At 52.8% G+C, this 24,918-nt stretch overlaps 11 protein-coding genes across 11 annotated transcripts; 5 read left to right on the top strand and 6 right to left on the bottom strand.

Annotated features, from left to right (window-relative positions):
- Nucleotides 1–249: 249 nt before the first annotated feature.
- CONPUDRAFT_166851 (uncharacterized protein) lies at nucleotides 250–4,256 on the bottom strand (the record flags this gene model as incomplete). Its single annotated transcript, XM_007772559.1, has 3 exons — nucleotides 4,177–4,256; nucleotides 2,539–4,123; nucleotides 250–2,490 (listed from the first exon to the last, which is right to left on the bottom strand). Exons 2-3 carry the CDS (start codon nucleotides 4,108–4,110, stop codon nucleotides 250–252), a joined length of 3,813 nt encoding a protein of 1,270 aa, XP_007770749.1. The 5' UTR covers nucleotides 4,111–4,123; nucleotides 4,177–4,256.
- Nucleotides 4,257–4,384: 128 nt separating this feature from the next.
- On the top strand, nucleotides 4,385–5,438 carry CONPUDRAFT_126781 (uncharacterized protein). The gene is made up of 4 exons (XM_007772558.1): nucleotides 4,385–4,471; nucleotides 4,557–4,791; nucleotides 4,889–4,953; nucleotides 5,032–5,438. The coding sequence occupies exons 1-4, from the start codon at nucleotides 4,423–4,425 to the stop codon at nucleotides 5,067–5,069; spliced, it is 387 nt and encodes a 128-aa protein (XP_007770748.1). The 5' UTR covers nucleotides 4,385–4,422; the 3' UTR covers nucleotides 5,070–5,438.
- Nucleotides 5,423–6,730, bottom strand: CONPUDRAFT_126779 (uncharacterized protein; the record flags this gene model as incomplete). Its single annotated transcript, XM_007772557.1, has 4 exons — nucleotides 5,423–5,941; nucleotides 6,020–6,123; nucleotides 6,185–6,255; nucleotides 6,377–6,730. The coding sequence occupies 4 exons, from the start codon at nucleotides 6,728–6,730 to the stop codon at nucleotides 5,787–5,789; spliced, it is 684 nt and encodes a 227-aa protein (XP_007770747.1). The 3' UTR covers nucleotides 5,423–5,786.
- A 2,272-nt stretch (nucleotides 6,731–9,002) lies between these two features.
- Nucleotides 9,003–11,374, top strand: CONPUDRAFT_83379 (AICARFT IMPCHase bienzyme). Its single transcript, XM_007772556.1, has 8 exons — nucleotides 9,003–9,066; nucleotides 9,117–9,243; nucleotides 9,300–9,376; nucleotides 9,463–9,951; nucleotides 10,009–10,242; nucleotides 10,294–10,469; nucleotides 10,530–10,658; nucleotides 10,728–11,374. The coding sequence occupies exons 1-8, from the start codon at nucleotides 9,051–9,053 to the stop codon at nucleotides 11,277–11,279; spliced, it is 1,800 nt and encodes a 599-aa protein (XP_007770746.1). The 5' UTR covers nucleotides 9,003–9,050; the 3' UTR covers nucleotides 11,280–11,374.
- Nucleotides 11,375–11,418: 44 nt separating this feature from the next.
- Nucleotides 11,419–12,665, bottom strand: CONPUDRAFT_83378 (dienelactone hydrolase endo-1,3,1,4-beta-D-glucanase). Its single transcript, XM_007772555.1, has 7 exons — nucleotides 12,577–12,665; nucleotides 12,486–12,512; nucleotides 12,301–12,422; nucleotides 12,211–12,246; nucleotides 12,108–12,161; nucleotides 11,818–12,045; nucleotides 11,419–11,757 (listed from the first exon to the last, which is right to left on the bottom strand). The coding sequence occupies exons 1-7, from the start codon at nucleotides 12,602–12,604 to the stop codon at nucleotides 11,506–11,508; spliced, it is 747 nt and encodes a 248-aa protein (XP_007770745.1). The 5' UTR covers nucleotides 12,605–12,665; the 3' UTR covers nucleotides 11,419–11,505.
- Nucleotides 12,666–13,404: 739 nt separating this feature from the next.
- Nucleotides 13,405–14,573, top strand: CONPUDRAFT_83376 (alpha beta-hydrolase). Its single transcript, XM_007772554.1, has 6 exons — nucleotides 13,405–13,477; nucleotides 13,541–13,567; nucleotides 13,622–13,743; nucleotides 13,807–13,896; nucleotides 13,954–14,181; nucleotides 14,261–14,573. Exons 1-6 carry the CDS (start codon nucleotides 13,444–13,446, stop codon nucleotides 14,510–14,512), a joined length of 753 nt encoding a protein of 250 aa, XP_007770744.1. The 5' UTR covers nucleotides 13,405–13,443; the 3' UTR covers nucleotides 14,513–14,573.
- A 43-nt stretch (nucleotides 14,574–14,616) lies between these two features.
- Nucleotides 14,617–15,707, bottom strand: CONPUDRAFT_166845 (uncharacterized protein; the record flags this gene model as incomplete). The annotated part of the gene is made up of 4 exons (XM_007772553.1): nucleotides 14,617–14,868; nucleotides 15,357–15,392; nucleotides 15,475–15,570; nucleotides 15,660–15,707. The coding sequence occupies 4 exons, from the start codon at nucleotides 15,705–15,707 to the stop codon at nucleotides 14,617–14,619; spliced, it is 432 nt and encodes a 143-aa protein (XP_007770743.1).
- A 1,765-nt stretch (nucleotides 15,708–17,472) lies between these two features.
- On the top strand, nucleotides 17,473–18,895 carry CONPUDRAFT_59208 (uncharacterized protein; the record flags this gene model as incomplete). Its single annotated transcript, XM_007772241.1, has 5 exons — nucleotides 17,473–17,597; nucleotides 17,649–17,752; nucleotides 17,808–18,020; nucleotides 18,122–18,756; nucleotides 18,818–18,895. Coding segments are annotated over 5 exons (1,155 nt in total), but the record flags the coding sequence as incomplete, so codon positions are not given.
- A 663-nt stretch (nucleotides 18,896–19,558) lies between these two features.
- Nucleotides 19,559–20,083, top strand: CONPUDRAFT_59481 (uncharacterized protein; the record flags this gene model as incomplete). Its single annotated transcript, XM_007772262.1, has 1 exon — nucleotides 19,559–20,083. A coding segment is annotated over one exon (525 nt), but the record flags the coding sequence as incomplete, so codon positions are not given.
- A 1,675-nt stretch (nucleotides 20,084–21,758) lies between these two features.
- On the bottom strand, nucleotides 21,759–23,113 carry CONPUDRAFT_166844 (dienelactone hydrolase endo-1,3,1,4-beta-D-glucanase). The gene is made up of 9 exons (XM_007772552.1): nucleotides 23,074–23,113; nucleotides 22,991–23,017; nucleotides 22,797–22,918; nucleotides 22,703–22,738; nucleotides 22,575–22,628; nucleotides 22,385–22,520; nucleotides 22,217–22,308; nucleotides 21,884–22,136; nucleotides 21,759–21,826 (listed from the first exon to the last, which is right to left on the bottom strand). The coding sequence occupies exons 1-8, from the start codon at nucleotides 23,099–23,101 to the stop codon at nucleotides 21,936–21,938; spliced, it is 696 nt and encodes a 231-aa protein (XP_007770742.1). The 5' UTR covers nucleotides 23,102–23,113; the 3' UTR covers nucleotides 21,759–21,826; nucleotides 21,884–21,935.
- Nucleotides 23,114–23,211: 98 nt separating this feature from the next.
- On the bottom strand, nucleotides 23,212–24,635 carry CONPUDRAFT_126766 (alpha beta-hydrolase). The gene is made up of 8 exons (XM_007772551.1): nucleotides 24,456–24,635; nucleotides 24,370–24,396; nucleotides 24,184–24,305; nucleotides 24,034–24,123; nucleotides 23,838–23,973; nucleotides 23,697–23,788; nucleotides 23,352–23,630; nucleotides 23,212–23,295 (listed from the first exon to the last, which is right to left on the bottom strand). Exons 1-7 carry the CDS (start codon nucleotides 24,481–24,483, stop codon nucleotides 23,379–23,381), a joined length of 747 nt encoding a protein of 248 aa, XP_007770741.1. The 5' UTR covers nucleotides 24,484–24,635; the 3' UTR covers nucleotides 23,212–23,295; nucleotides 23,352–23,378.
- Nucleotides 24,636–24,918: the final 283 nt, after the last annotated feature.

Here is a 24,918-nt window from a genome sequence, read left to right as displayed (position 1 = left end):
CATGGCATTCACCTCTATTTAGATACTTATACTGCTCGTTCATACCAGTAGACAGTACCTCCTCTCCCAGTCTCTTTCTCTCCTATATCCTGCTCTAACTTCCCGAATACACGTCACCGTCTCGATTCTGTTCCGTCCGAACTTTCTGAGTGTTCCCCGCTCATCGGCGTTCCAGTCGAGACACCTTGACGTGATAATTAATAGACTAATGCATTCAGAAAATAATACACCCAATTAATCATGGCGACTTCACCAATCGTAATAATAAATATCTACCCCTTTGAGACGTAAGACTATACGAGGCACGTTTGCAGGAGATGAAGGCTTATAAAGTATCCTGTTCGCAAACACCCAGAACGAGCCTTGTCGTGGCCTGTAATAGCGAGGTAGCCAACAGATCCGCCTCGACCCGACACGGATCCATCCACCGTCAATAGTCACATCTGACCAAGTGTTACTATCGACCACTGACCCCGGTGAACAAACTGTGTCCATTTCAAATAAGGTTGTATCTGGAGATCCGTCTTCTGGTAGCTTAAGCTCTACGTTGTGAATCCATGGCAGATCGTGTGACCACTCGCGAAGTATGAACTTTTTGAGATGCGGCGAGCGAAGTAGCTGCTTGCTCCACGAGTCTTTTGGTGTCTGCTGCGTTGTGGTTTGAAGAATGTTGCTCGTCTTTGAATTATACTGAGAGAACGCTAATTCGCCGTGTGAGTCCTCTGTGGCTTCGATATACGTCAGCACGTCGATGTCATAGGTAAGTCCAGGGAAGGCTAGCTGTATATCCGTGACGGGCTTCGGGAGATCTGTGACGGACTTCGGGAGATTCGTGATACACCTAAGCGGCACCATGCAATTGCCGACGGAGAAGATACGGACAGTTCCGTCAGAACCAGCAGTAGCGAGAAGTGTATCGTCGCTTGAGAAGGCAAATCGCGAGGTATCAGTAGTGCCCACTATAACGCCAGTCGCTGCGAGCCACACTGTCAGGTGGTCGTGCGCAACAAGATTAAAGTAAGTGGATTCCGGAGAGAAATCTATCTTCAAAGATATGGATGGCTCTAAAATCTTCACCCAGTCGATTTCAGGGGTGACGTCGCAGACCTTGAGTCCTTTGAGGGTTCTGATACAGACCGTTCTGCCGGAGACATCCAAGATAGCGAATAGTTCCATGTTGCGAGACACGCAAACATGGCTCCGTGGCACGTCAAAGATTGAGCCGTTGAGTGTGATTGTTTTCCATCCAGAAATACCATCCACAGCCACGTGTGTAGCGAGCTGTTCGTGCCCCGCCTTGATGATCACGGCTTGTTTAAGGTCTGGACGACAGATTGGAATAAAAGCAATACCATCCTTTCTACGGGTTTTGTTTGTCCGAGGGGCGCTTTTCTTCCAGCCGAACAATAAAGAAAGATCGATGATAGAGGTGCGTTTGCCTTCCGTGATAACTCCTAGAGAGTGCCAATTACCAGTCTGCGAAGGGAGAAAAATCTGTCTGTCTCGCGTGTAGATGTAGTCTCCGAGCAAGAAAGCGTCTCCTAGTCTCCTGACAAACGGAGGAGGGTTCATGACATCTGCGCCTTCCACTCGCCAAGTCGGTACAGGGTCTTCGCCTGTATTCAGACGCGCCATGCGGACTTCATTACCACCTGTAACGTGCAACGTAGCATCTCCGTTGTATGTGAAGCAGTGCCAGTGAAATGGTGAGAGCCACTTCTTATCTGGTTGAGCATGCGGAGACCAGCTATTGTCTGTGATGTCGAGAATATACGCGCGGTTTTGTGTAACGATCATGATAAGACCTGCGCAGGAGAAAACCAGATCTTGAACGCGGCCATTTCCGGGAAAGTTCAGCGGCGTGCGATGCGACCAAGATTCGCCATCTCTGTCCCGATCAAATATATGAACAGTAACTCCATAATTTGCGGCGCAGGTGACCGCAGTAGCTAGCAGCAGCCCATCATGGGAAAATGCGCAAACAGCAGCGTCTGCCTCAAGTTGAGGAGGGATCAACTCAACGAAAGAGCTTGGCTCAGTGAACCACATGCAGGTGCGGCCGGTGTGATACTGACAAGCCAGTATGATCCCATCAGGAGAGAACGCGGCACGATCGGGTGCCTGTACAGAATCTAGGGAGGCGATGATGGCACCTGTGACTGGATCCCACACTTGTATGTCGTGTGCTGCGATAGTAACCAGCCTATGCCCGTTGGGTGACATGATAATAGTAGCGAAAACGTTAACAAAGAATTCGCGGATGTGGTAATCCCATCGATCACCAAGTCCTTCCTCAACAGCCATAACACTTACAAGGCAAAGTGCGCGGTAGACAGGTAAAAGCTGTGTCTGGGGTGGACACAAAGGGAGTGCAGACTCGTATAGGTGAAGAGCCGAATCTCGAATCGGCTCAAAGAATTTGAGAACGAGCCTCCATGCGTCATAAAGTAGCTTCAAGGCGAGCTCTCGATCTTCGGATTTTCCCCAACTCTAGGATACAATTCAGAAGGATATTAGGAGAGAGTGATGCGGACGTACCGAGAGAACTTTTTCTGCGTCGATGAGACTTCTCACCCCAATGTGTAGACTGCCAATCACCGAAGATAGCTCCAAAAAGAACAGAAGATATTTCTTGGTAAAACGAAACACCAGCGCTTGAATTTCAGATGTATGGTCCGCCCTGGCGAGGTGGTACGTCAAATATCGGCATGCATATCTCAAAGCACCTGAAACCGCCACATTGACTCGTTCACCGAAATCGGGGATTTCGCCATGCAGTTTCGACGAGTCACAGAGTCCACAAATATCTTTCTTCAAATCTCGTTGCAGGATTTTTAAGCACCGACACACGAGACGCTGGTGTGAATGCGCCGGGTCAACGTAGAAATCGCCGGAAAGCGAGCTTTGCGAGAAGTAGTCGCGCAGTGAAGTATGATGGATCTGAACAGGTCCGAGGGATTCCGCGGAAGGGATATGGACGATCGGAGATAGATGCACGAGGTTCTGTCCAACGTCGCGAGTGAACAGTTTGCATATGTCGGACAGTGGAAGAGGTTCCGCGAGCGCGACGACGTCTGCCAGGGTCTCTGCGTCTGAACTCTGGCACTGAGGATCGCCACCGCTGAGGATGTAGCGGTAGATTGAGTTGATGTTGCCCAAATCGACGTCGATGGGATCAACCTCTCCTTCGTACATGTTTGCGACCAGATTGAGACAGTCCGCAGGGTCTATAGCGTTACGCACGAGGTTACATATGGTCGAAGCAACGACGAACTGGCCCTTGATTTGATGAAGTAAGGTATCAAGGACGTTTTGCGAGGGCCATGGATGAGGGTGTACGAAAGAAATGTCGCGAATGTCGTAGATATCTTGGAACTGATAACGGAGAAATAGCTCAACATCATGGCTCGCGTCAAAGTGCTCTATTTGATGGATTGTGACAAGATTGGCGATGTCCGAGTGTCTGGTCAGGTTTTGAAGGTAAGAACGGGGTCTGCTGGTAAAAAGAACGCTGGAAATGGGGATAGTGGGGTCGCGGAGAAGCTCCGCTAGCTCGTTAGCCAAGTCTTTGATCTGAACACCGCGGTTATCCTCCCCTTCGTCGGCGGCGTCAAAGATCATTGTTCGTCCGCCCTCCCATACGTGCTGAAGTTCTTTCAAAGGCTCTACAACTAACGCCTCTTTTTGCTGGAGGGGAGATGCCTCAGCAGTGAGCAAGCTGGGGTTCCACCTAATCGCCTTTATGATACAGTTCCTGGCACGGTGGTGAAGAAGACCAATTTGATAGGCAAGGCTGAGGAAGACACGATCGGTATTGCTCCTGGCGAAATACTTCCGTGAGAAGAAGAATGTAGTAGCTAGACTCTCAGTATTTCGAAGACGCTCTGCGATAGAGTAGGCGACGCTTGATTTGCCCGAACCAGAGCCTCCAAAAAGCCAGACGAACCGTTGATTCCCTCGTGTCAAAGACGTTTCCAACGCGTCTAGAAGTTCGACACGGGTTCCAGGTAAACACTGAGAGTAGGGCCGCCGAGCGTTGGAGTCGTACTCTGCTCCTGGTGCTATTTCGTTGGCTAGCTTTTGCCATATTTCGTCGTCCGTGACGGTCATTCTGAATGCCCCTCTGTACAAAAGGTTCAGAAGACGACCCAGCCGGAAGTGTGCAGTATCCCTCACCTGTCTACTGAAGAGAGTTGGAAGAATGGATGGGAAAAATTGGAGCGAGCGCCGACGAGGTACAGTCATAAGCGTTGAACTGTTGCGTTCACAGCAAGTTGCTGTCCAAAGGTTACACCGCATTCGGCGGTGTTGCATATATCGCCACGTGGCCCCTATCCCGCAGCAGCGTCCACATTCACACCAACTGCTCCTGACCCAAACACCCATCGTCAACTCTTGTACTTCTAGCCAAACCCACTCACAATGTTATTCCATCTTTCAGTGTTTGCCTTCTTCCTCGTCATCTGCATTCGTATGTCTTCCAACATTCATCTCGCACTGTCCCTGCTGACCAAACACGCGAACGCCCACACTCGCACATCACGGATGTTCTCTAGTCGCCTTCCGCTTCCGCGCAGCCCTCATCCCCTATCTCCCCGAGCGCATACGCACACGCATATCCTCGGCTCACTATACGCCTCTGCCCACCTTCGCGGCACAGGCCGAGGCCGGCCTCTCGTCCAACATGTTCGATATCCAGGCGCACAACCTCGATGCGGGCGACTCGCGGTCCGGGTTGGACGAGCAGGGGACACAGGAGGTGCTGGCTATCATGCGGAGGGAGCGGGTTACGTGCGTCTCACTCTCGCTTCTGCTGACTGTATACCGTGCGACTGACTGACACCCGTACGCTGCTGCGTTCGGATCCTCTGCGTCTGCGATGCTGTAGGTTCGACCAAGCACGGCTTATCAGGCACAACCAGATCCTGGCGAGGAATGGGATTGATCCTACGGGTGCGTTTCGATTCTAGGTTTGCATGCACTCGGATGACTCAACGCGCTCTCCGCTTTCCTCTCGTTTCCGCTACACAGGTATGCCACTGGACTCCAAGGCTGTGACGAGGCTATGACCACTGGAACCTGCGTCTCGTCCTATTTATGCTGTTCGCTTCTCGTTACTGGGGATTGGTCGCCTGTGTATGCCCATTTCTACTCTATTACCCGCTGTCGCTCGGCCATCATACATATCTCGTGAATTTATGGACTTCTTCTTTAGCATTTCTTGGGTTGAAATGACTGCCGTGCATTGCTCGACATACCTGTTCTTATCACTTTAAGAGAAGGCTTGGCATATATGATGCATTTGAACGATGGCCCGACTGCGTTAACGTGGCCAACTTTCAGCGCCTAGGCACCCACTCACGGGCGCTTATTTGGGCAGCGTGTTGCGCTCAAGTATATATTATATAATGTGTAATATCACAAGAAATCTATGCGACCAAGTCCTGGCGATATATGAAGCGAGAAAGGGGCAGGATGGGGGACTAATAGCTACAAGAGCGCCCACGTGCAAAGATAGATGGGCGCATGGTATTAGATCTAGAGAAAGAACTGGTCTGGGCGTGATCACAACTAAGGACTAGACCAGACCAGGAGACAGGGAAAGAAAAGTGTGGAAATTGGTCCAGCGCAGGGAGTCTGGTAACCAGTTCAGATAATAAACAAGAAAGGTTTAAGAAGGGCAATGCCTCCTAGAGCTGGCAGCTCCGAGGGCATTGACTCGGGCGGGAGCAAGAATGAGAATCGTCGAAAGCCATAAACGAGTCTTTCGCTGAATGGCTGGAGCACTAAGAACGAGATCGACCGCGAACGACGAGTCCGCCGTCCCAAATGCCGACGCTCCAGCCTTCACCAATGAGGGCATTCTTGACAGCGGGCTTGAGCACGCCGACGCCATTCACAGAGTGCGTTCCGCGGCCGGTGATGATCCGCAGTGGTTTGGCTGCAACAAAAGCCACCCGATTGTCAGCGTCCGTACCATGATATGCAACCATGAACAGCAAGGCAGAGAGAGACATACACGCAGAGCATTCCTCCGAGGCAAGGATATCACGTACGATCGTGACCGCCTCCGAAACGCACGTCCCGTGCAGGTCGATCGTGCGTTTGTCTGTCGATGTTGCACTGAAGCGAGAAGATTTCAGCATGGAGATGAATGTGGCGCGAAAACACGAGGAATGCGCACCGCTTGTCGAGCACCATCTCCCTCGCCCGTTCGAGCGTCTCAAGTCTCGCAATCTCGCCGTACTCCCGTGCCTGAACAGGACATATTCATGTAAGCCAACGAACGCCAAAGGACAGAAAAAACGAAAGTGTGCATATACGCGCGCGTTAACGCATAAACCCGCGCATACACCCACAAAACACGACAACTCACCCGATCCGCAAGGGCAAGGGCAACTTCACCCCCATGCCTCCCCGTCCCGCCACCGCCTCTCCACGCCCTCGACGCCTCGCGCAGCAGGTCATCTCTCTTCCTTAAAGCGAGGCTCACTGCAGCACGGCTGCTCCCTGCCGTGCTCCTGTAGGTGAACGGCTGGTACGGGTATCCGTACCCGGTCGCTGTTGTCTTCTGTTTGAATGTCGCTGCCTTCGCCTGTGCTTTGCTTGTGCCATTCGCGGTTGAAAGCGGCGCGCTGTTTCCCCACGCGCCTGGTGAGGTCGGAGACGTGGGAGAGATAGGAGGCGAGGGTTTGAGGAGCGTGTTGGGCGCGAAGGGGGTGACTGTCATAGGCGCTGGCGCTGGTTTCTTCTTTTTCCGCGAGACAGGGGGGACGGATAGACCTGCAGTGGCATAGGCTGGGATGGATGCTGCGAGTGGGTGGGGCTGGGGAGTCGGCTTAAGGGGAACAGTGTGCCATGCTGTATCGACCTTGTGCCTCCGCCGGGTCGCCTTGACAGATGTCGACTCTTCCGACGAAGACCGAGAGGACGACGGAACTGGCTGCGGGGAGGGAGGATGCGCAGGGAGACGAGAGGGAATTTCTCTGGGTTTCGACGCAAGTTTGGGCGAGTCTGGGGTGACGTGGTACACTCCGCGTTCCCACGAAGTGCCCACAGCATCGGCATCTAGCTCGGTGAGAAGGCGTGCGAGGTCGAGAGCGTCGTCTGGTCGGGGTGGTGTACCAGTTGCACGGAGTGCAAGTAACGCGACGGGAAAGAGCGGATCATTTTGAGCGCCTCTATGCACAGGAGTGGTTGGGGTAGGCGGGGAAGCGTGCAAGAGTTCGAGTATCATGGTGAGCATATCGATCTCATCCACATCTTGCGTTGGATAGACATCAGAGGCCATTGCTGGAGGCGATGGGGTTTGGGATTGTAGAGCGGCGAGAGCAGCTCGGGTAGCATGGGCGGGACAGGTATATGCGGGATTGTGGAAATAGGATAAGAAGAATGAGGGTGGGTGTGGGGGGAGGAGAGTGGAGAGGTGCGAGGCGAGCGAAGTGATAGACGTCCATGGGTCAACGTACCCTCCCTGTCCCATCCCGTTCCCATTCCCTGGCCCGTTCGTCCCGCTACTGCTGCCCTTCTCCAGCCTCATAGTCCCTCCCTGCCGCACGTCCCCCAGTCGAATCGTGTGTATTGGCGGCTTCTGCTTCTGCTTTGGTTTCGGCCTATGATTCTTTGCCACAATCCCCGAGTCGACGGTGCGCCAGTCCGAAACCGCGCCCGAAGAGTCGCCTCCGACGACGTCATCGAGCGCGTCCATGCCCCGCTCCTCCAGGTCCCGGATGTACTCCTCCGTGAGCACGCGATCGATGATGGCCTCCATGTCAACGTCGGTGTCGACGTCATCGTCGATCGAGCCTTGATCATCGGTAGAGTTGGTCCCGCGTACGTGGGCGATCGCTTCTCGCAGTCGAGCGGGTGGGACGTCGGGGAGAACAGAGCGGAGAAAGGTAAGCGCTGAACTGGCGCCTGACTGTGACGGAGGTGAGGACGAGGACGATAGAGGGGCAGCAGATGAGGAAGTGGTGTCAAAGTCAAAGTCGACGGATGACTCGGTGGGTTCGGTGTCCGTGGCTGTGAGAGAGCGGGAGCGGGAGTCGGTGAATGAGAGGGAGCCATTGGGGACGTCGACTTCACGATCCTCGGCGGAAGCGGCGGTATCCAAGTCAGCATGGGCGGCAAGCTGCTCGAGGATTTGTCTCAGGGATGCAACAGCCTCTGGCTCAGGCGTGTCGTCAAGTTCCGCAAGGAGAGCAGCTAGGAGGGAGGTGTCCAAAGGTGGGCAGAATTCGCGCTGCATGTTCCCGGGGACGGTGGATGACCAAGCTTGTCGGTCAGAGGTGGGATGTGTGCAACAAGGTTTATACTTCACCTGTAGTTGTTCTTGGAGATCGCTCATGATGTCTGCCATGTAGTGAGCAAGATAGTGTGGGTGAGACAAGAGGAAGACTGGGAGGTTAGGACAATCTTAGGACGCTTTGTCCGTCCGCTTGGTCTGGTCCAGCCACACAGCCACAACACAACGGAGGATGGGTCGATGTGGCTGTGCCAAAGTTACCTCACTCGGGACATGCGCGTCCCGACTCCCGAGTCCGATCGACCGAACTTGCATGAAGCTTGACATCGTCAATGTTCGTATTCACTTCACAATGTCTAGCATTTACTCTTTTACAGCTGTTCTCTTACGGAACAGAGACCCAGGTCCTACCAACACAAGAGGTGCCTGCACGATGATATTGGAGGGAGGCCTGCAGTGTCGTCGATATGAGGCTTGAAGCTTGAAGCTTGAACATTCAAATGCCTGGGCGCCCAGCCTCAGCATTGCTTGTCAGGCCTAGCCCAATGATGGCACCTTCCCTGATATATAATGCCAAGGTCGTTCATTGTCCACATAGACATGCAGACAAGTGGTCAACTGTCAACAAGACAAGAAGACTCGTGAGAAATAGTATACTATGATTAATCAACCTAAATGTGGTATAGATAAGATAAACGTTAATTTTTGAGTCTTTTCTTCTTCTTTTCTTTTCCTCTCCAAGCCTCCCTCGGTCTCAGCTCTCGCAAGGACCACAATACTGGAGTTTGTTGGATAATCGTCGAAAATGGCGCAACTGACAGGTGAGATTTACTCTTACTTTCTTCAAATCGGTAGTAAACCATTGAGCCAGCTCTTCTTTCGGTCTACGATAAGACCAACCTCCTCGATCTCGCGAAGGGCCTCTCCGAGGCGGGCGTTCGGCTGCTTGGTTCCGGAGGTACTGCAAAGCAGATCAGGGCAGCTGGGATTGAGATCTCGTGAGTAGGATATCTTGCTATAGTGAATGGGGCGTTCACTGAGCTTACTTGACCAGAGATGTGAGCGACATTACCAAGGCCCCTGAGATGCTCGGTGGACGCGTCAAAACGTTGCATCCAGCAGTGCACGGAGGTAAGCATTGAACAACACCGCCTCGGCACGCTATCAGCTCACAGACACCTCATCATAATCTCCCCAATCCACCTGATCGGAACTAGGCATCCTCGCCCGCTCCATCCCCTCCGACGAGGCCGACCTCGCTGCGCAGTCCATCTCCCCGATCTCCATCGTCGTATGCAACCTCTACCCATTCACCTCCACGATCGCCAAGCCAGACTGCACGCTCTCCGATGCCGTCGAGGAGATCGACATCGGCGGCGTCACGCTCCTCCGCGCCGCCGCGAAGAACCACGCACGCGTCGTCGTGCTCTCCGACCCCTCCGACTACGCACCGTTCCTCAGCGCGTGGGCGGAGGGCAAGGGCGACGTCGGTCAGGGTTTGCGCAGCTCGTTGGCGCTCAAGGCGTTTGAGATGACGGCGCGGTACGATGAGGCGATCAGTGGGTATTTCAGGGAGCAGTATGCGTCGGCGGAGAAGGGCGACGAGCTCGTCGGGCCTGTGCAACGGATGGTGCTGAGGTACGGGGCGAATCCGCATCAGAAGCCGGCACAGACGTATGTTACGGAGGGGGAAATTCCGTTCAAGGGTGCGTTTGCCGCGTATCTGGATTACATCGGTGTCGTGTGCTGAGCAGTGGTGGCAGTTTTGAGCGGATCGCCTGGATACATCAACCTTCTCGACGCTCTGAACTCGTGGGCACTCGTCAAGGAGCTCCAGGAAGCGCTCAACCTCCCTGCAGCTGCGTCGTTCAAGCACGTCTCTCCCGCCGGTGCCGCTGTTGGCATCGAACTCGACGATGCCGAGAAGCAGGTGTACGGTGTCGAGGATCTCAAAGAGCCCCTGACGCCACTCGCATGTGCCTACGCCCGTGCTCGCGGTAAGGTCTCATCACTGCAGTGTATGACCCGTTAACTTATGATATCTATAGGCGCCGACCGTATGTCGTCTTTCGGAGACTTCATCGCCATCTCCGCACCATGCGACCTCGCCACCGCCAAGATCATCTCTCGTGAGGTGTCCGATGGTATTATTGCTCCCGGATACTCGCCAGAAGCCCTCGAAGTGCTGAAGAAAAAGAAGGCTGGCAAATACTGCATCCTTCAGGTACGTTGCGTTATCTTAGCGCCCGTGATAATATACTGACTGGCTTGCTACAACTCTAAGATGGACCCCGCCTATGTCCCCTCTGAGGTAGAGACTCGCCAAGTGTATGGCATTCACCTACAACAGCGCCGCAACGATGCCAAGATCGGACCGGAGCTCTTCACCAACGTCGTCACCCAAAACACCTCCGTACGCCCCTATCTCTCACACACATCCTTTCGTCTCACTCACACGAACCTAATCTAATATGATATCCAGCTCACCAAAGAAGCCCTCACCGACCTCACCCTCGCCACTCTCGCGCTCAAATACACGCAGTCAAACAGTGTCGCATACGCCAAAAACGGGGCCATCATCGGTCTCGGCGCCGGCCAGCAGTCGCGCGTGCACTGCACGCGCCTCGCGGGGTCCAAGGCGGACAACTGGTGGCTGCGGCACCACCCGCGCGTGCGCGCGCTGCCGTTCAAGAAGGGCACGAAGCGCGCGGACAAGGCGAACGCGATCGACCTGTTCGTGGGCGGGGAGGTGCTCGAGGGCGGTGAGCGCGCGCAGTGGGAGGCGCTATTTGAGGGCGTGCCGCAGGCGCTGAGCGAGCAGGAAAGGAGAGAGTGGGCTGCGCAGTTGGATGGCGTGGCGTGTTCGAGCGATGCGTTTTTCCCGTTCCCGGATAATGTGCATCGCGCGAAGAGGAGCGGGGTGAGGTATCTTGCGGCGCCGAGCGGGAGTGTGATGGATGCGGAGTGTGTGAAGGCGGCGGACGAGCATGGGATTGTGTTTGCGCATACGTCGCTGAGGTTGTTCCATCACTAAAGAATTGAGATGAGAAGAAGTTGTGTACTTGAGTATGTAGAGTAGTAGACTAAAAAGCCTCAGGGCGCTGCTTCAGAATAAACATCTGTTAACCCACCCTTCGTCGTGCGTGGACACGACCAAGCCACTTTTTGGTCCATAAAATACATATATATTCAACTTCATCGTTACGTTAGAATATAACGTTACTATTCTACATCTTTGCCTTCCCATCGTCCGAGCATAGTCACGCGTGTTCCCCGAACCACTCGACGGCGGCCTTGAACGCGCCCTCCTTGGCAGCCTTGATCGTGGGGTTGCTCATGTCGCCGCGGACGGAAAAGCCGTGCGTGACGCCGGCCCAGTACACGCGCTTGTAGCCGGGCGCGAACTTGTCCTTGAGGATCTCGTCGGCCTTGGCCTGGAAGTCGGGCGGGAACTGCGAGTCGGTCTCGCACGAGTTGATGAGCAGGGGGGCTTTCGATTCCGCGAGGTATTTCTGCGGTGTTGCGTCGTATCGTTAGCTCTAGACACAAAAATGAGGAGAAACGGGACGCACCTCGAGATCGGCGGGGTTCTGCAGCAGCGAGGGGTGGTTGACAACGACGACCTTGACGATGTTCTCGAATGCGAGGTCGAATGCGTAGCGTGCGCCGTAGCAGTAGCCAACGGCGAGGAACTCCTTTACGCCCTGCTCCTTGAGGCCGGCGATGGCTTTGTCGAGCGTGGGACGCGTCTGCGCTTGCGTGTGGTTCGGGAACCACGCCTTGATGTCGAACTCGCCCTTCTGAAGGTTTGGACCGTAGCCGTTAAAATCTCGTCAGTTTCCGTGTGGAAGGAAAGACAAACCTCCATGGCCTCGACGGGGATGGAGTCGCCGTTGAGGTAGTCGGGGATGACGGTCTAGGGATGACGTCATGCGTATGTTCATTTAGTGTCGAAAGCTACATACCCTGTAGCCATTGCGAGCGAAAGCATCGGCAAGGAGCTATCGAGGCGGGGTTCAGCTAAGTAGTGATCGCTCATGAGTAAGCCGACTGACCCTGTTGTTGTCCAGGGGGATACCGAAGATATCGGTGAGGAAAAGGAGAACCTTGTCCTTAGGATAGTCGCCAGTGGGGGTGGCGATGTAGGACTCGACGCCGTTGATAATCTCAATCTTGCCTACATATAGTCAGTCAACTACCAATGCCTCCTGTCGGGTGTGAGGAGGAGGGAGACGCATACCTTCAGGGGTACCCTCATGAGTGACACCTGTCGGAAGAAAGCACCGATCAGCACGGCTTTAGATCGTGAATGAAATTCTGTCGCCGCTCACCAGAAACACAGTGCTTGCAGAGCGACATTCTCGTCAATGAGCGGTGGGAGGTTGAACGATGTGAGAGGATTGATTATAGGATGAGAAACGGGTGCAGCTAGCTGAGTAAGGACCTCGTCATCTCTCGCTCGCTTTCTTATACGTCGGCCCTGGGACGCCGCCATTGGCTAAATGGAATGTCCGAAGCGTAACCATATGCGACGCTTGATAAGATGCCGATCGCGATAATAGAAGCAAAATGCAGAAATAGAACAACAAATGCTGCTTGCGTAAGGATTCTAAGGAACGCGCTGACGTCGTCCAGCCCAATTGCGTCCGGTGCGCCAGCTGGTTGGTTGCGTCTTTCGCTCGCCTCGAGGGTCACATGGCCTTCACACCGAGTACTCCACCCGAAGGACGCTCTCGGCCACCGAGCAGCCCCCGAATCGCTCTTTGACGCGCACGACTGCCTCCACAGCTCGGCACCATAGCCTAATTACGCAGAGAAACGCAACATCGTACCTGTATCGTCTGGTCAAAGGATCGGCGGTATCGGTCGCGCGCTACCACCTCAACTTCTTGGGATCAGTGACGAGGTCATTCGGCTGACATACACTCCACGCATCCCCATCGTTCTTTGTCACGATCGACGCTGACAGGCAAGGAACATTCCATTAAGCTCATCGACATCCTCGCCGTTTCTCACCGAGATGACAGGCAGTAGAGTCTTCTTGAGCTGTCGGGTAACGCAAACGGGCGAGTCAGCTTAACAGTCGAATGCACTGACTCAGTAGGATACTTACAGAGCAGTGAAAACGCTCATCACCTCGAATGGTCTTTCTCCGACAAGTTACCCTTGCCTCGCTCATCAGACCATTACAAAGATCAATGACTACGTCTCAGAGCACGAAAAGTGTAGTAGGTTTGGCAGTTACTAGGCTTCCTCGACGACGAGCCTAGCAAATCTAATCAATGAATGTGCCAGGTGTCCGCCATGAGGGCATTCCAGAAGGTATGTCAATATAGGTCAAGTGTAAGCAACCAAGCCTGATCATTACGCATACAGGAGAGATAGAGACCATCAACGGAGTTGAGACTTACATCTCCACCCCCTCCACCAAGTACCCGGAACACAAAGCTCTCCTCTTCTTAACCAACGTTTTCGGCATCCCTCTCAAAGAGAACAAAGTACGACTTACCCGCTTTTTTGAGTCGCTGATTCCAACACTGTAACATCGTGGCTATACACAGCTCCTAGCAGACGACTTTGCGCGTAACGGCTTCAAGACCGTCGTCCCAGACCTCTTTAACGGAGATCCCGTGTCCGCCGAAGCCAACGACGTAAGCTCACTCGCTCACTTGTACCTTAAGACACTCATGCTGTACGGTGTCCCACAGAAAGGCGAGTTCGACCTACAGACATGGTTCCACATCCACAACCGTGCCCAGACGCGGCAACCTGTCGACAAGGTCATCTCCGGTCTCAAAGAACAGGGCATCACGTCGTTTGCTGCAATCGGTTTCTGTTTCGGTGGTCGAACCGCGTTCGATCTCGCGTTCGACAAAGCCGTGAAAGCCGTCGTGGTGAACCATCCCTCGCTGCTTGAGAATCCTGCTGATCTCGAGGTGCGCTTCATCTCTGTTCTTTCTCCGCATTGAAAGTGCGGAATGGCCCAGCTGATCATACACCTGGCTTGATCAACAGCGATACTTTGCCCACTCGAAAGCACCACTCTTCATCAACACTTGCGACGACGAATACTTCCCTATCGACTTTCAAGCCAAAGCGGACGAGATCTTCGGGGGGAAGTTTGAACCGGGCTACAAACGCGTGTTCTGGCCTGGGTGCGAGCACGGCTTCTCGGTGCGCTGTGATCTGCGCGATGAGAGGTCGAAAGCGGGCAAAGAGGGCGCGTTCAAAGCCGCTATAGAATGGCTTCGCGAGCACACTTCATAGCCTTTTGTCGACAAACTAACGCTGTTGTTACTTGCCGATAGGTAATGACGATCAAATATCCGCAAAACGCATAGCAAATAGTCAAAATACACTGCACCAACACCCTAAACGTACTCATTCAACCACTCGACAGCGTTCACGAACGACTCTTCCTTCGCAGCCTTGACCATGGGATCCTGGATGTCCCCGCGCACGCTTAACTCGTGCTTGCAGCCCACCCAGTGCTCACGGTGATACTCGGGTACGAACTTGGTTTTCAGGATCTCGCCCGCGCTTGCTTGGAAGTCGGGCGGGAACGGCGGGTCGATTTCGCAGAGGTTGATAAGCAGGGGTGCGGTCGCTTTTGTAAGGTAGTTCTGCGGGGATGCATGCGGGTCGCGTGTTGAGATGGGGTTCGGGGATGGGAAATTGTGTTAGTGTGATAGAGACGGGAGTCATCTGGGTTCTTGAGTGGCGAAGGGTGGTTGCATAGCGTGACCTTGGTGATGTGTTCGATGGCGAGGTCCCAGCCCGAGAATATCTAGCATTTCCAGCCCCTTGGAGCACGTTATGCGTATTCTTCAACGCCGTAGCCGTATCCGAACGCAGCGAACGTCGTCACACCCTCCTTGTCCCGAGGAGGGCGCGACGTCTCGGGTCCGTGACGCTGGAACCAGTTTAGACGGGAAATGCTCCTTTCTGCGAACCATGGGTAAGCGAAACGTGGGGTGCTGGGGGTCGGTGAGTAAACGCGCCTCGAGCTCTGCGGGCGGGCCACCATTGCCATTGAGAGTCCGGCATCACAGTCTATAGAACCGATCTAATGTAAGCTCAAACATCAGGCGCTCGAACAACGGAGACTCACGCTGTACCCATTCTGAGCAAAGTCATCCGCGATGAGCTACCAAAGACCAAACGCGTCCCGCAAACCACTCATCTTAGCCAAAGGATGCGCTAAGAAGGGTGTGGAGTGGACGACGCACCTGGGCATTCCTGAACGTGACACCGAGAAAGTCCGGTAGGAAGAGCAGAGCCTTTTCCTTTGGGTAAGTCGATGGGGGGTGTCGCAATGTAGCATTCTACGTCGTTAATCTTCTCGATTCTACCTGGGGGAGGATGTCGAGTTCGGGATGGTATAGAGAATCATGGGCGAGGCTTGAAAACCTACCTGTAGGGGTGCCTTCGTGGTGCACACCCGTAGTATGGAGTAGGACATGGCCTTCATAAGCGCCAGAAAGGCCCAGAATCAGTATGCGTTCAACTTTGTGCTCACCTTCAACGCAGCACTGGCTAGGCCCGGACATTGTGGCTCGGAGAGCTTCAAATTGTACCGATTGGTGAATTTTAGTGGAGGTTTGGTATGAAAACGCGGGTTCCATCGTAAGCTCAGGTGAGATGAACAACGACAAGTTTTCGACAGGCTGGGAGTTTGTTGCTGTCTGTTGCACTGGGACGGCGGGGTGACTGAAGCTGAAGGTGGAGCGCTGAGCAAAGAAAAGAGTCCGAGATCCAGAATTATTGCGCCACGTGGTGGCGGTGTAAAGCCTATGTTTTCATCTCCCTCTTCTTTCTCGTCGCCATCTCTAGGCTTCCTCTTTGCACTCGCAAACTCTCTGGGGCGTCCTTTTGCGAGATAACGGGGCCATAGTCAACATATCTCGCTCACGCCACCCATCGAATGTCTGTCGTAGCATTAGATTGGACTTTAGCACCGGCCTCAACCATTCTCCCGCGACTCCCTTGAGCTTGAGGCCAGAAATAGCCAATCACTCAGTCTTTCTCGCGTCGCACCGCATGTACGTCCCCAGTTGAGATAGTTCTACGTCCTTGCGACGGGTTAAGAAGCACATCAAGATCACGAGTGACTGTACACGCTCAAAGGCTTCTACGATGGTCTGCGCTCTCCTCGAATGGCTGGCAACGTGCGGATCACTGTCCAGGTTTTACGTTCTCTCACATCGGGTTGGATGCCAATTTAAACCATACGTGACTCGGTACTCTCATGCCAAGCACTCGCATGCCTAGATATCTCTCAGACGGCGTTAATCTCAACCAATCAAATACGAATGGCTCGAGCAGCTAGAGTACATTGGAATAGAAGAGCCATTACGCAGGTATCACCCTGCGAAGTGACGCTGATCCGTGTCGACGCAAAGAAAGCTTGAGAACATCGACGTCTTCCCGACCACCAGCATCGGGTTGGGCACTTGTTTCCGCACTGAAGACCGACCATCCCGTGAACAGAAAAGATGATGCATCCTCCAGGATCACTTCAAGTTTAGGTAAAGAAAAGCATAGAGAGGCAACGCTCTACTCTACCGGCCGTGATGAGCGGCACATTTGGCAGGTGGATTGACAAGCCGATCAGTCGGTTGACATAGCCGTGGAAGACATGTTTTGCAGGTCTACTGATAAACCATTTGCAATTGGGTAGACGACATCACAACGGTTAACGTTGGGTGGCATCTTTTGCACGGGAACTACTGAAATGACCGGAGATGTAGAAATGGCTGTGCCTAAAATCTAAAGCTGCGTGCAGCACCCACATATACAGATGGCTCTCATCCGTTAAGGAATGCCTCATTCGCCTTTTTACCCTCTCTCCGCAGGCTTCCTCTGTCCTACTGCAGTGCCTTACCAGTCCTCAACATGGTTCCCAAATTTCCGCTCCAATGGAAGCTGAAGCTTCCGGACGGGCAGATCCTACCATTTCCCGCTTCTCGGACGCCGTCACTGCCTGCACATACGCCACCCGGACGCCTGACGAAGCGCGGGACACGCTTGATCATGGGTTTGCTGACACTCCTCTGCTTGGCTGTCGTTGCGATGTTTCGAGGCAGGAATCAGGGGTTCTACAATCGACTCAATATGCCGCCGCTCTATGAGGAGTATCGTTCACGGGAAGAGGACTTGCCCCACTACGAGGAGTACGCAAGAAGAGCAGATGTCAAGTACCTCTGGTCAGAAAACTTCTCATACGGTTGAGTGTTGTGCCTGCTCATCTCATGTCTGGTGTAATTAACCTATCGTCCATAGGCTCTGGGTGGGGGAACATCATGCAGGACTACGTGATGAGTGCGTTATTAGCTCATGTCACGAATCGCTCGTTTGTCTCCTACTCGCGCTAGAGATATACTGCTACTAATACCTCCTACAGCCATGTGTTTAATGACTACGTATGGGATAAGGATCACGGACCGTACAGCGACTTCAACGGAAAAGCCATTCCTTCACGTATTCCGCTGACTGCTCTTGCTGGTGGTTGGTTTTTGATTTATGATACTTCGAGACTCTTTCTGATTGACATGTGTGCCAGGTCCGATGGTCGGTGGCAACATGCCTCCCGGATATACGTCTCCTCTCGCGGTGTCCAGCGGCTTTTTTCGTAAAGTCTGCCCTAACCCAGCCATCGTCAATGTCAAGGACGTCAATACCCACGACATGATTTATTCAGCCCCGGCATCGTCAATACTAGAGACTTGGATCCAGACGATCAACTCAATAGACGACCCATGTATAAAGCTTGCTAGTGATAATCCACCTATCTTCGAAATCTGGTATGGATTATCAAGTTCTCGTAATCTTGCGTATATGTATGATTAACTAACCGCCCTACTAGGATATACGGAGACAAAAGTCGCTTGCTCACTATTTGGCCGTATCTCTCAAAAACGCCGGTAATGACGCACTGGAGGTGGTCCCCGCTCGTTGTGGACGCGTTTAAGAAGAATCTCCACTTCTTCGGACCAACTTCTCCGATCCTTTCATCCTCGAATACGCCGAAATCCAATAGCCCCGACATGATCCCGGGACTTCTTGCCATCCACGTGCGTCGGGGGGACTTCGCTGACCACTGCCAGCACCTCGCAACGTGGTCATCCGACTGGAACGCGTTCAACGCGTTTTCCGAGTTCATAGACAAGTTTAAGGTGCCGACAGACGCTGTGTGGGGCGAGACTACACCGGAGAACAGGGCGATGTACGAGCGGAGATGTTTTCCTTCCGTCGATCAAATTGTCGATAAGGTCACCCATGTCCGAGACGCCGCGGGCGGTTCCCTCAAATACCTGTACATCATGACAAATGGTGCTACGGAGTGGGTGGACGAGCTGAAGCAAGCCGTTCAGAGAGCGACAGCTGGGAGCCAAGCATGGGACAGTATTTCAAGCAGTCGAGATATGCGGCTGACCTGGGAGCAGAAGTATGTGGCGCAAGCCGTGGACATGTACGCTGCCGAGCGAGCACAGGTGTTCATTGGGAACGGGGTAAGTGCCACCTCTCTCTTGGTATTGTTTTGTAAAGCGTTTAATTTTTTTTCTCTCTCAGTGGTCAAGCATGACGTCTAACGTTAATATTTTACGAATGGCGAAGAACTTCCCCCCAGAATCTTGCCGATTCTGGTAGCGATCGTTGGCGTTGTGCAATTTACGAAAGTGTGATTTTGTGCTTGCTATACGAACTTCATATACCCTAGACCGCTGACAAGAATTACGGGGTACTTACACTTTATGCAGGTGAAGAATCCAGGTAACGAACAATGCATCTGTCTTAGAACGTGAAGTAGTGGCACTAGTATCCGTTAATATGATGTGCCTTCATTAGAACGCCTCTTCGTTCCAACTAATTGTCTATAAGCCGAAGGAAATGCGTTTTTTCTCCTTAAACGTGGGTCATGAGAAGCAGGGATTGCTTCGGGGCGTGTATCGTCGCCCATGAACGTTCGAGATGCACATCTGCGGCGCACCCGGTTGCTTCTCCCAAATACAGCGACCAACTGTTATAGAGCTTGTTTGTCAGATCCATCACATGAATGAAGCCTATTCGAGGCTAGTCGAAAACGTTCCTCCCAGATTAATTACTTACATGCTTTCCATGCATCGGCCGGAACCAATCGAAGGACCATAGCACAATTAGTAAGCGCTAAGTGGTGCATTGGCCACGTTGAGTCCAGCAGTTTATATACGCCACACTGTGTTACCACTAGCCCAGCAGCATACCGAGAGAGACTTCTGTTGCCTTCGCGTTGCATCCAAAGCCTTATACTGCAGCAAAATGGCAGATGTAGGTATGTCGGCTACTTTTCTCGCTAGCACTACTGGATGGTCTAATGTCGGTGGCGTTTTAGGTGCTCGCTCACTAAGCGACGACGATGTGTGGCGCATGCTGGCTCATCAGATAGCCCCTGGCGCGGAGTACAACTCGCCCGAGCGGCAACCTTTTCCTATGTGTCTTCCGGGAACACGTGTCAAGGCGTTGGATACCTTAGAGACTGTCTTGACCCAAACCGATCGGAAGGTCGTCTGGTTCTTCGGAGGCCCAGGTTCCGGCAAGTCGAGTATTGCCTACTCCATTGCAGACCGCTTGCGTAGCCAAAATCGCTTGGCTGCAACTTTCTTTTTCTCACGCAAGCATCTGAACAGAAGCAACACCGACCGAGTTTTCCTTACCATTGGCTATCAAATCGGCCTCCTTCACCACCAGGCCAAAAGTCGCATCATAAGGGCAATCCGACACGACCCCACTTTACTCGAGTCACACAAATCTCGTGGCGACCAGCTTGAGCGTCTCGTCGCTGAGCCTTTAAGAAGTCTTACGAACATATGGAAAAATAATGAGAAGGCAATTATATTTGACGCTGCAGAGGAGGTTGAGGCGGAGAATAGCGGCCAGATCGGAGACTTAGTCCGTATGCTGGTCAGACTCTTACGGGATTCAGCCAGGTCCCCCTTCCCCATCACTCGAATCCTTTTCACCAGTAGGCCCCTTCCCCGATTCCAGAACCTCGTCAAACAACCGGATCATATTAAGATATTTGACCGATACATTCTCGAGTCCTTTGACTCCACCGACGACGTGAAGTTATACCTCAAGTATTCTCTTCACGAGGCTTCGAACAACAGCAGCTTTCACTATGGGTACCCTCCGAGTCAACCGTGGCCCCTTGAAAGCGACCTTGATACAATGACAGGTTTTGTGAGAGGACACTTTATCGTCGCTTCGACGATTGTTCGCCTTGTTCTCACTGCTGAGGATCCTGTAAAACGATTTTCCACCATTCTCAGAATGTATCAAGGAAACGTGCAACCCCCAGAACAAACCTTGAGCGACATCGATTCCATTTATCGACACGTCTTCTCCGATTGCGACCCGGATAGCCAGCTTCCTGCAGTAAAATGCCTCGCAGATATCACGTTCCTTGCCGAGCCTTTGCAACTTGACAGTATCTGCCTTCTGTTCACCAACGATATTCGGGAACGAATTGCGCACCTATCTGCCCTCGTCCATATACCCCTCCCGGATTCTGAGGAGCGAATCCAAATATACCATAGCTCTCTACGCGACTACATCTTTAACCCCTCGCGTTCGAGGGAGTTCCATGTCAAGGCCGTCGATTCACAACGGCGTTTGACTTGTCTTTGCCTGAAACTCATGCTAAGGCAGCTGAAGAAGGATATCTGTGACCTCGGTGACTCCTCAAAGCGCCCTGTTGAGATTGACGGATTTGAGCAACGTCAAGCCGATCTTCGCTCAAGCCCATTGCGCTACGCGTGTGTCTACTGGACACATCACCTCGCTCGGGCAGAGATGGATGAAGAGGCTTACTCTCTCCTCGTCGCGTTCTTGCAGACCCAATTGTTGTGTCTTGTGGAGGCTCTGTCTCTGCTGGGATATTTGGACCTGGCCTATGGCCTCGTGTCTGATGCATCCCGCATCATTTCGGTGTGTGACTCATTATCATTTTCGATCTTGATGGCTCATTGTCTGAGTAGGGATGGTCAACCTTCAGTGAACAGAACATCGCGCTAGATTCGCTCGACAGAGCGAAGGCGCTAGTTTGGGATTTCTATGAGCCTATCCGTGACTTCCCTCTCAAAGTCTATGAAGTCGGACATGAAGAACCGTCGCCGCAACAGGATGAGAAGCCCTCTCACTTTCGCACAGATAAAGAGCTTCCTCTCATCCCGGTCTCTAAGCGCCTCAGCGGTCTTTATATGGAAAAGCCACAAGATATACCCGTTGACACTGAGACTCACCTAGAGGAAAGTGAGACCTCGTCAGGCAAGGCTCCACTTACTATCAATACCCAACCCGTCGCAACTCCCCTAATGAAGAAGGAAGTAGATACTTACCCCAAGCAGCCATTATTTTGTGAGTTATGCAGTGTGGCATACGATTCGGACAACGGCTGGCGTTGCGGATGTTGTCGTTGTGGTTGCGTAGTTATGTAGCGTACCATGCGTATCTCGGCTGTTGATACCGGTTTTGGGTCACAGAGAAGTCTTTTTGTAATAGTACAAGTCACAATTGAGTACAGTATGCGTACTGGCGCCTTCACTGATGAGCACACAAGATTACATCAATGTACGGGAGTATAAGAGCGATCCGACGTACATTAGAAATACTTCTTCAGCCACTCCACGCCTGCCTTGAAAGCACCTTCTTTTCATGTCTTGACGTTCGGATCTTCCAGATCGCCCCGGACCGCGAAACCATGAGTACATCCGGGCCAATATTCGCGCTTGTACCCAGGCTCAAACTTGCCCACGAAGGTCTCGTCGGCTTTAGTTTGGAATTCTGCGCCGAACACAGGATCGATTTCGCACGAGTTGATGAGCAAGGGCGCTTTGGAGAGGGAGACGTATTTCTGTATGCGTAAGCGACGAGATTTGGTTATAGTGAGATATGTCAACGGAGGGCGGAAGTGTCTGCAACAATGGAACATACGTCAAGATCTTCCGGGTTCTTGAGTAGCGAGGGGTGGTTCACTATCGTGACTTGAGTCACATTATCAATGGCGAGATCCCAGGCGAGACGACCTAGATTACATTGACACGTCAATTTGGCAGTCTCAGTCCCTACACCACATTTTCATGAGGTCAATCAATGACTCACCGCCATAGCAATAACCCACCGCCGCGAGCCTCGTCACTCCACGGTCCTTGAGTCCCGCAATAGCCTTATACAGATAGGGGAGTGCTTGAGCAGGTCCATGCTTAGCAAGCCATGGCTGGAGGTTGTAGCGTCCTGACTACATACTCCTCGATCGAGCCTTATCTGAGCCTGAGACGGCAGGTGGACTCACCTCCATCTCGTCAACGGGCACGTTATCGCCTTCAAACAAGTCGGGCATGACCACCTACACATCGAATATAACAAATACCAGCTGAGCCACGAGGGTTTAACACGATGCACCGGAAAATATGTACGTACCTTGAAACCGTTTCGAGCGAAGTCATCAGCTAGAAGCTGATCGGAGGCAAGTTCTAAGAAATTGAGTCAACCACTATGAAAGAGAACCACTTACCTGGCCGTTGATCAAGTCGACACCAAAAAGATCGACGACGTAGATCAAAACCCGATCGGCCGCAAAGTCGTTCGACGGCGTAGCAACGTAGCACCTGACACCGTTGATAGCCTCAAACTTGCCTGTTTGTAAGCATGATGGGTGATTTCAGATGAAAGCACATTTCAAAAAGGAACTGGAAGGGGAGTGCCCACCTTCTGGGGTGCCCTCATGTCGAATACCTGATCATGAGTGCTTAATGCTTGGTCTCAGCTAGTGGTTCAGGAGTATTACTGACCTTGGACACACCGATCGCACATAGACATAGTTGTGGGGTGTTGGCAGGGCGGGAACACGAGAAGGGCCAGGACTCTTTATATATAGCGAAACGCTTACTCATGGTGGTGAGGTCATCGCATCATGAAAGTCCACAAGTCGCATTCCGAAATGCCGCCGAGGCTTTGAACATTTGAGCTCGTAACCAGTTACACTTGTACGAATCACTACAGCCCTAGACTGACTGTGTTTCGTGGGAAGTCAGCTTTTGAAGGGACAGTAAAAGAACGTTAAGCGTACCATCGTCCATAAAAGTATACCTGAGACTCAAAAGTACTTCTTCAGCCACTCAACACCAGCCTTATACGCGCCCTCCTTCCCCGCCTTCACCTTTGGATCGGTCATGTCGCCGCGAACAGAGAAGCCGTGGGTGCAGCCGGGAAAGTATTCGCGCTTGTACCCGGGCTCGAACTTGCCCTCGAACACCTCGTCGGCCTTGGCTTGGAACTCGGCTGGGAACATGTTGTCCGTCTCGCACGTGTTGATGAGGAGCGGGGCTTTGGACTTGGCGAAATACGCCTATGATGTAGAAATCCTCTATTAGCGATCGCAGACGAGGTGTAGATAAGGGGAGGAGGAGCGTACCTCAAGATCGTCAGGGTTCTTCAACAGGGAAGGGTGGTTTGTCACCGTGACCTTGGTGATGCCCTCGATGGCGAGGTTGAACGCGTGACGGCCTATTGTGCATATTAGCCTCCAGATGTTTCCAGTGGCGCATATACTCACCTCCGTAGCAGTATCCAACACTAGCAAATGTCTTGACACCCTGTTTCTTCAACCCGGCGATAACCTTGTCGAGATTAGGGCGCGACTGCGGAGGCCCATGCTTAGGGAGCCACTCCATGATAGGGAATGTGCCTTTCTAAAAATCGTAGTGAGCATATCCGACAGGCGGAACAGAGCCGAGCCAGGTGGTGCTCACCTCCATCTCCTCGACGGGCACCGCGTCTCCGTTGAAGTAGTCGGGCATAACGACCTTGAATCCGTTGCGAGCGAAATCGTCAGCGAGGAGCTGAAGAGAACATTGTCAACTCATATCCTTGTGCGACATTTTGGTGGAGGCAATTCTTACTTGGCTGTTGCTCCCAGCGATCCCAAAGATATCAGTGAGGAAGAGCAAGACCTTGTCCTTCGCGTAGTCGCCCGAGGGAGTGGCTACGTAGCACTTGATGTTGTCGACAGTCTCGAATTTACCTGTGAATGATTGGGATACGAAATGTTAGAGACGCGGTATCGTATCAACAATAAATGTACATACCCTTGGGAGTACCTTCATGGCGAACGCCTGGAGCATCACAAGCCAGTCAGCAGCGCGGTCATAGGGAAGACTGGGGAGGCACCGACCCTGAACGCAATGAGAACAGAGAGACATGTTGGCGCTGGTTTAAGAATAGGGGATTGAGAGAGAGGTTATGCTGAACCTGAGTGCCGGATTGCTGAAGCTAGTCATACACCATCGGCCTTTTATATGTCTAGTAACACCTATTGCGAAGCTGCTTCGATGGTCCCATGGCATCGTTCGACGACATGGTCTCATTGTTGACTCATACGATGATGCGTCTGCAGCGGTGACAGGCTTGGTCATGCCATCCAGCGAGATGTAAGATGGATTGTGCACGACGCCATGATTTGGGTCAGGAACACGACATGGTCGTTAGATTCAAAGAGGCGTCGCGGATGTTTTCGCCCATTTACGCGCCCCTTATCAGCGTACATCCACGTGACCCTCTCGCGAGCACCCGCCCGCGCCCGAGCCATGGCGGACTCAGAGCCATTGGCGGGAGCCAGGACATCATCCGTACCACCG

This window comes from Coniophora puteana, assembly GCF_000271625.1.
Source record: "Coniophora puteana RWD-64-598 SS2 unplaced genomic scaffold CONPUscaffold_9, whole genome shotgun sequence".
Taxonomy (NCBI): domain Eukaryota; kingdom Fungi; phylum Basidiomycota; class Agaricomycetes; order Boletales; family Coniophoraceae; genus Coniophora; species Coniophora puteana.
Note: the sequence above shows the minus strand (reverse complement) of the source record. Positions and strands in the feature narration are given on the sequence as shown.

What these genes read in the sequence shown, in the direction of transcription:
- CONPUDRAFT_83379 (XM_007772556.1), top strand. An exon ending in GGGGGAAATTCCGTTCAAGG is followed by an intron (nt 9,952 to 10,008) that starts GTGCGTTTGCCG and finishes CAGTGGTGGCAG; the next exon opens with TTTTGAGCGGATCGCCTGGA. An exon ending in GCAAATACTGCATCCTTCAG is followed by an intron (nt 10,470 to 10,529) that starts GTACGTTGCGTT and finishes TACAACTCTAAG; the next exon opens with ATGGACCCCGCCTATGTCCC.
- CONPUDRAFT_166844 (XM_007772552.1), bottom strand. Translation starts at nt 23,101, where the DNA reads ATGTCTATGTGCGATCGGTGTGTCCAAG. An exon ending in ACATGAGGGCACCCCAGAAG is followed by an intron (nt 22,919 to 22,990) that starts GTGGGCACTCCC and finishes GCTTACAAACAG; the next exon opens with GCAAGTTTGAGGCTATCAAC. An exon ending in TCGCTCGAAACGGTTTCAAG is followed by an intron (nt 22,629 to 22,702) that starts GTACGTACATAT and finishes TTCGATGTGTAG; the next exon opens with GTGGTCATGCCCGACTTGTT.
- CONPUDRAFT_126781 (XM_007772558.1), top strand. Translation starts at nt 4,423, where the DNA reads ATGTTATTCCATCTTTCAGTGTTTGCCTTCTTCCTCGTCATCTGCATT. An exon ending in CTTCCTCGTCATCTGCATTC is followed by an intron (nt 4,472 to 4,556) that starts GTATGTCTTCCA and finishes GATGTTCTCTAG; the next exon opens with TCGCCTTCCGCTTCCGCGCA. An exon ending in ATGCGGAGGGAGCGGGTTAC is followed by an intron (nt 4,792 to 4,888) that starts GTGCGTCTCACT and finishes GCGATGCTGTAG; the next exon opens with GTTCGACCAAGCACGGCTTA.
- CONPUDRAFT_126766 (XM_007772551.1), bottom strand. Translation starts at nt 24,483, where the DNA reads ATGTCTCTCTGTTCTCATTGCGTTCAGG. An exon ending in CTGTTCTCATTGCGTTCAGG is followed by an intron (nt 24,397 to 24,455) that starts GTCGGTGCCTCC and finishes GTGATGCTCCAG; the next exon opens with GCGTTCGCCATGAAGGTACT. An exon ending in TCGCTGGGAGCAACAGCCAA is followed by an intron (nt 24,124 to 24,183) that starts GTAAGAATTGCC and finishes TGTTCTCTTCAG; the next exon opens with CTCCTCGCTGACGATTTCGC.
- CONPUDRAFT_83376 (XM_007772554.1), top strand. Translation starts at nt 13,444, where the DNA reads ATGACTACGTCTCAGAGCACGAAAAGTGTAGTAG. An exon ending in TGTCCGCCGAAGCCAACGAC is followed by an intron (nt 13,897 to 13,953) that starts GTAAGCTCACTC and finishes GGTGTCCCACAG; the next exon opens with AAAGGCGAGTTCGACCTACA. An exon ending in AGAATCCTGCTGATCTCGAG is followed by an intron (nt 14,182 to 14,260) that starts GTGCGCTTCATC and finishes CTTGATCAACAG; the next exon opens with CGATACTTTGCCCACTCGAA.
- CONPUDRAFT_83378 (XM_007772555.1), bottom strand. Translation starts at nt 12,604, where the DNA reads ATGTCGCTCTGCAAGCACTGTGTTTCTG. An exon ending in TCGCTCGCAATGGCTACAGG is followed by an intron (nt 12,162 to 12,210) that starts GTATGTAGCTTT and finishes CGTCATCCCTAG; the next exon opens with ACCGTCATCCCCGACTACCT. An exon ending in AGAACCCCGCCGATCTCGAG is followed by an intron (nt 11,758 to 11,817) that starts GTGCGTCCCGTT and finishes GCAACACCGCAG; the next exon opens with AAATACCTCGCGGAATCGAA.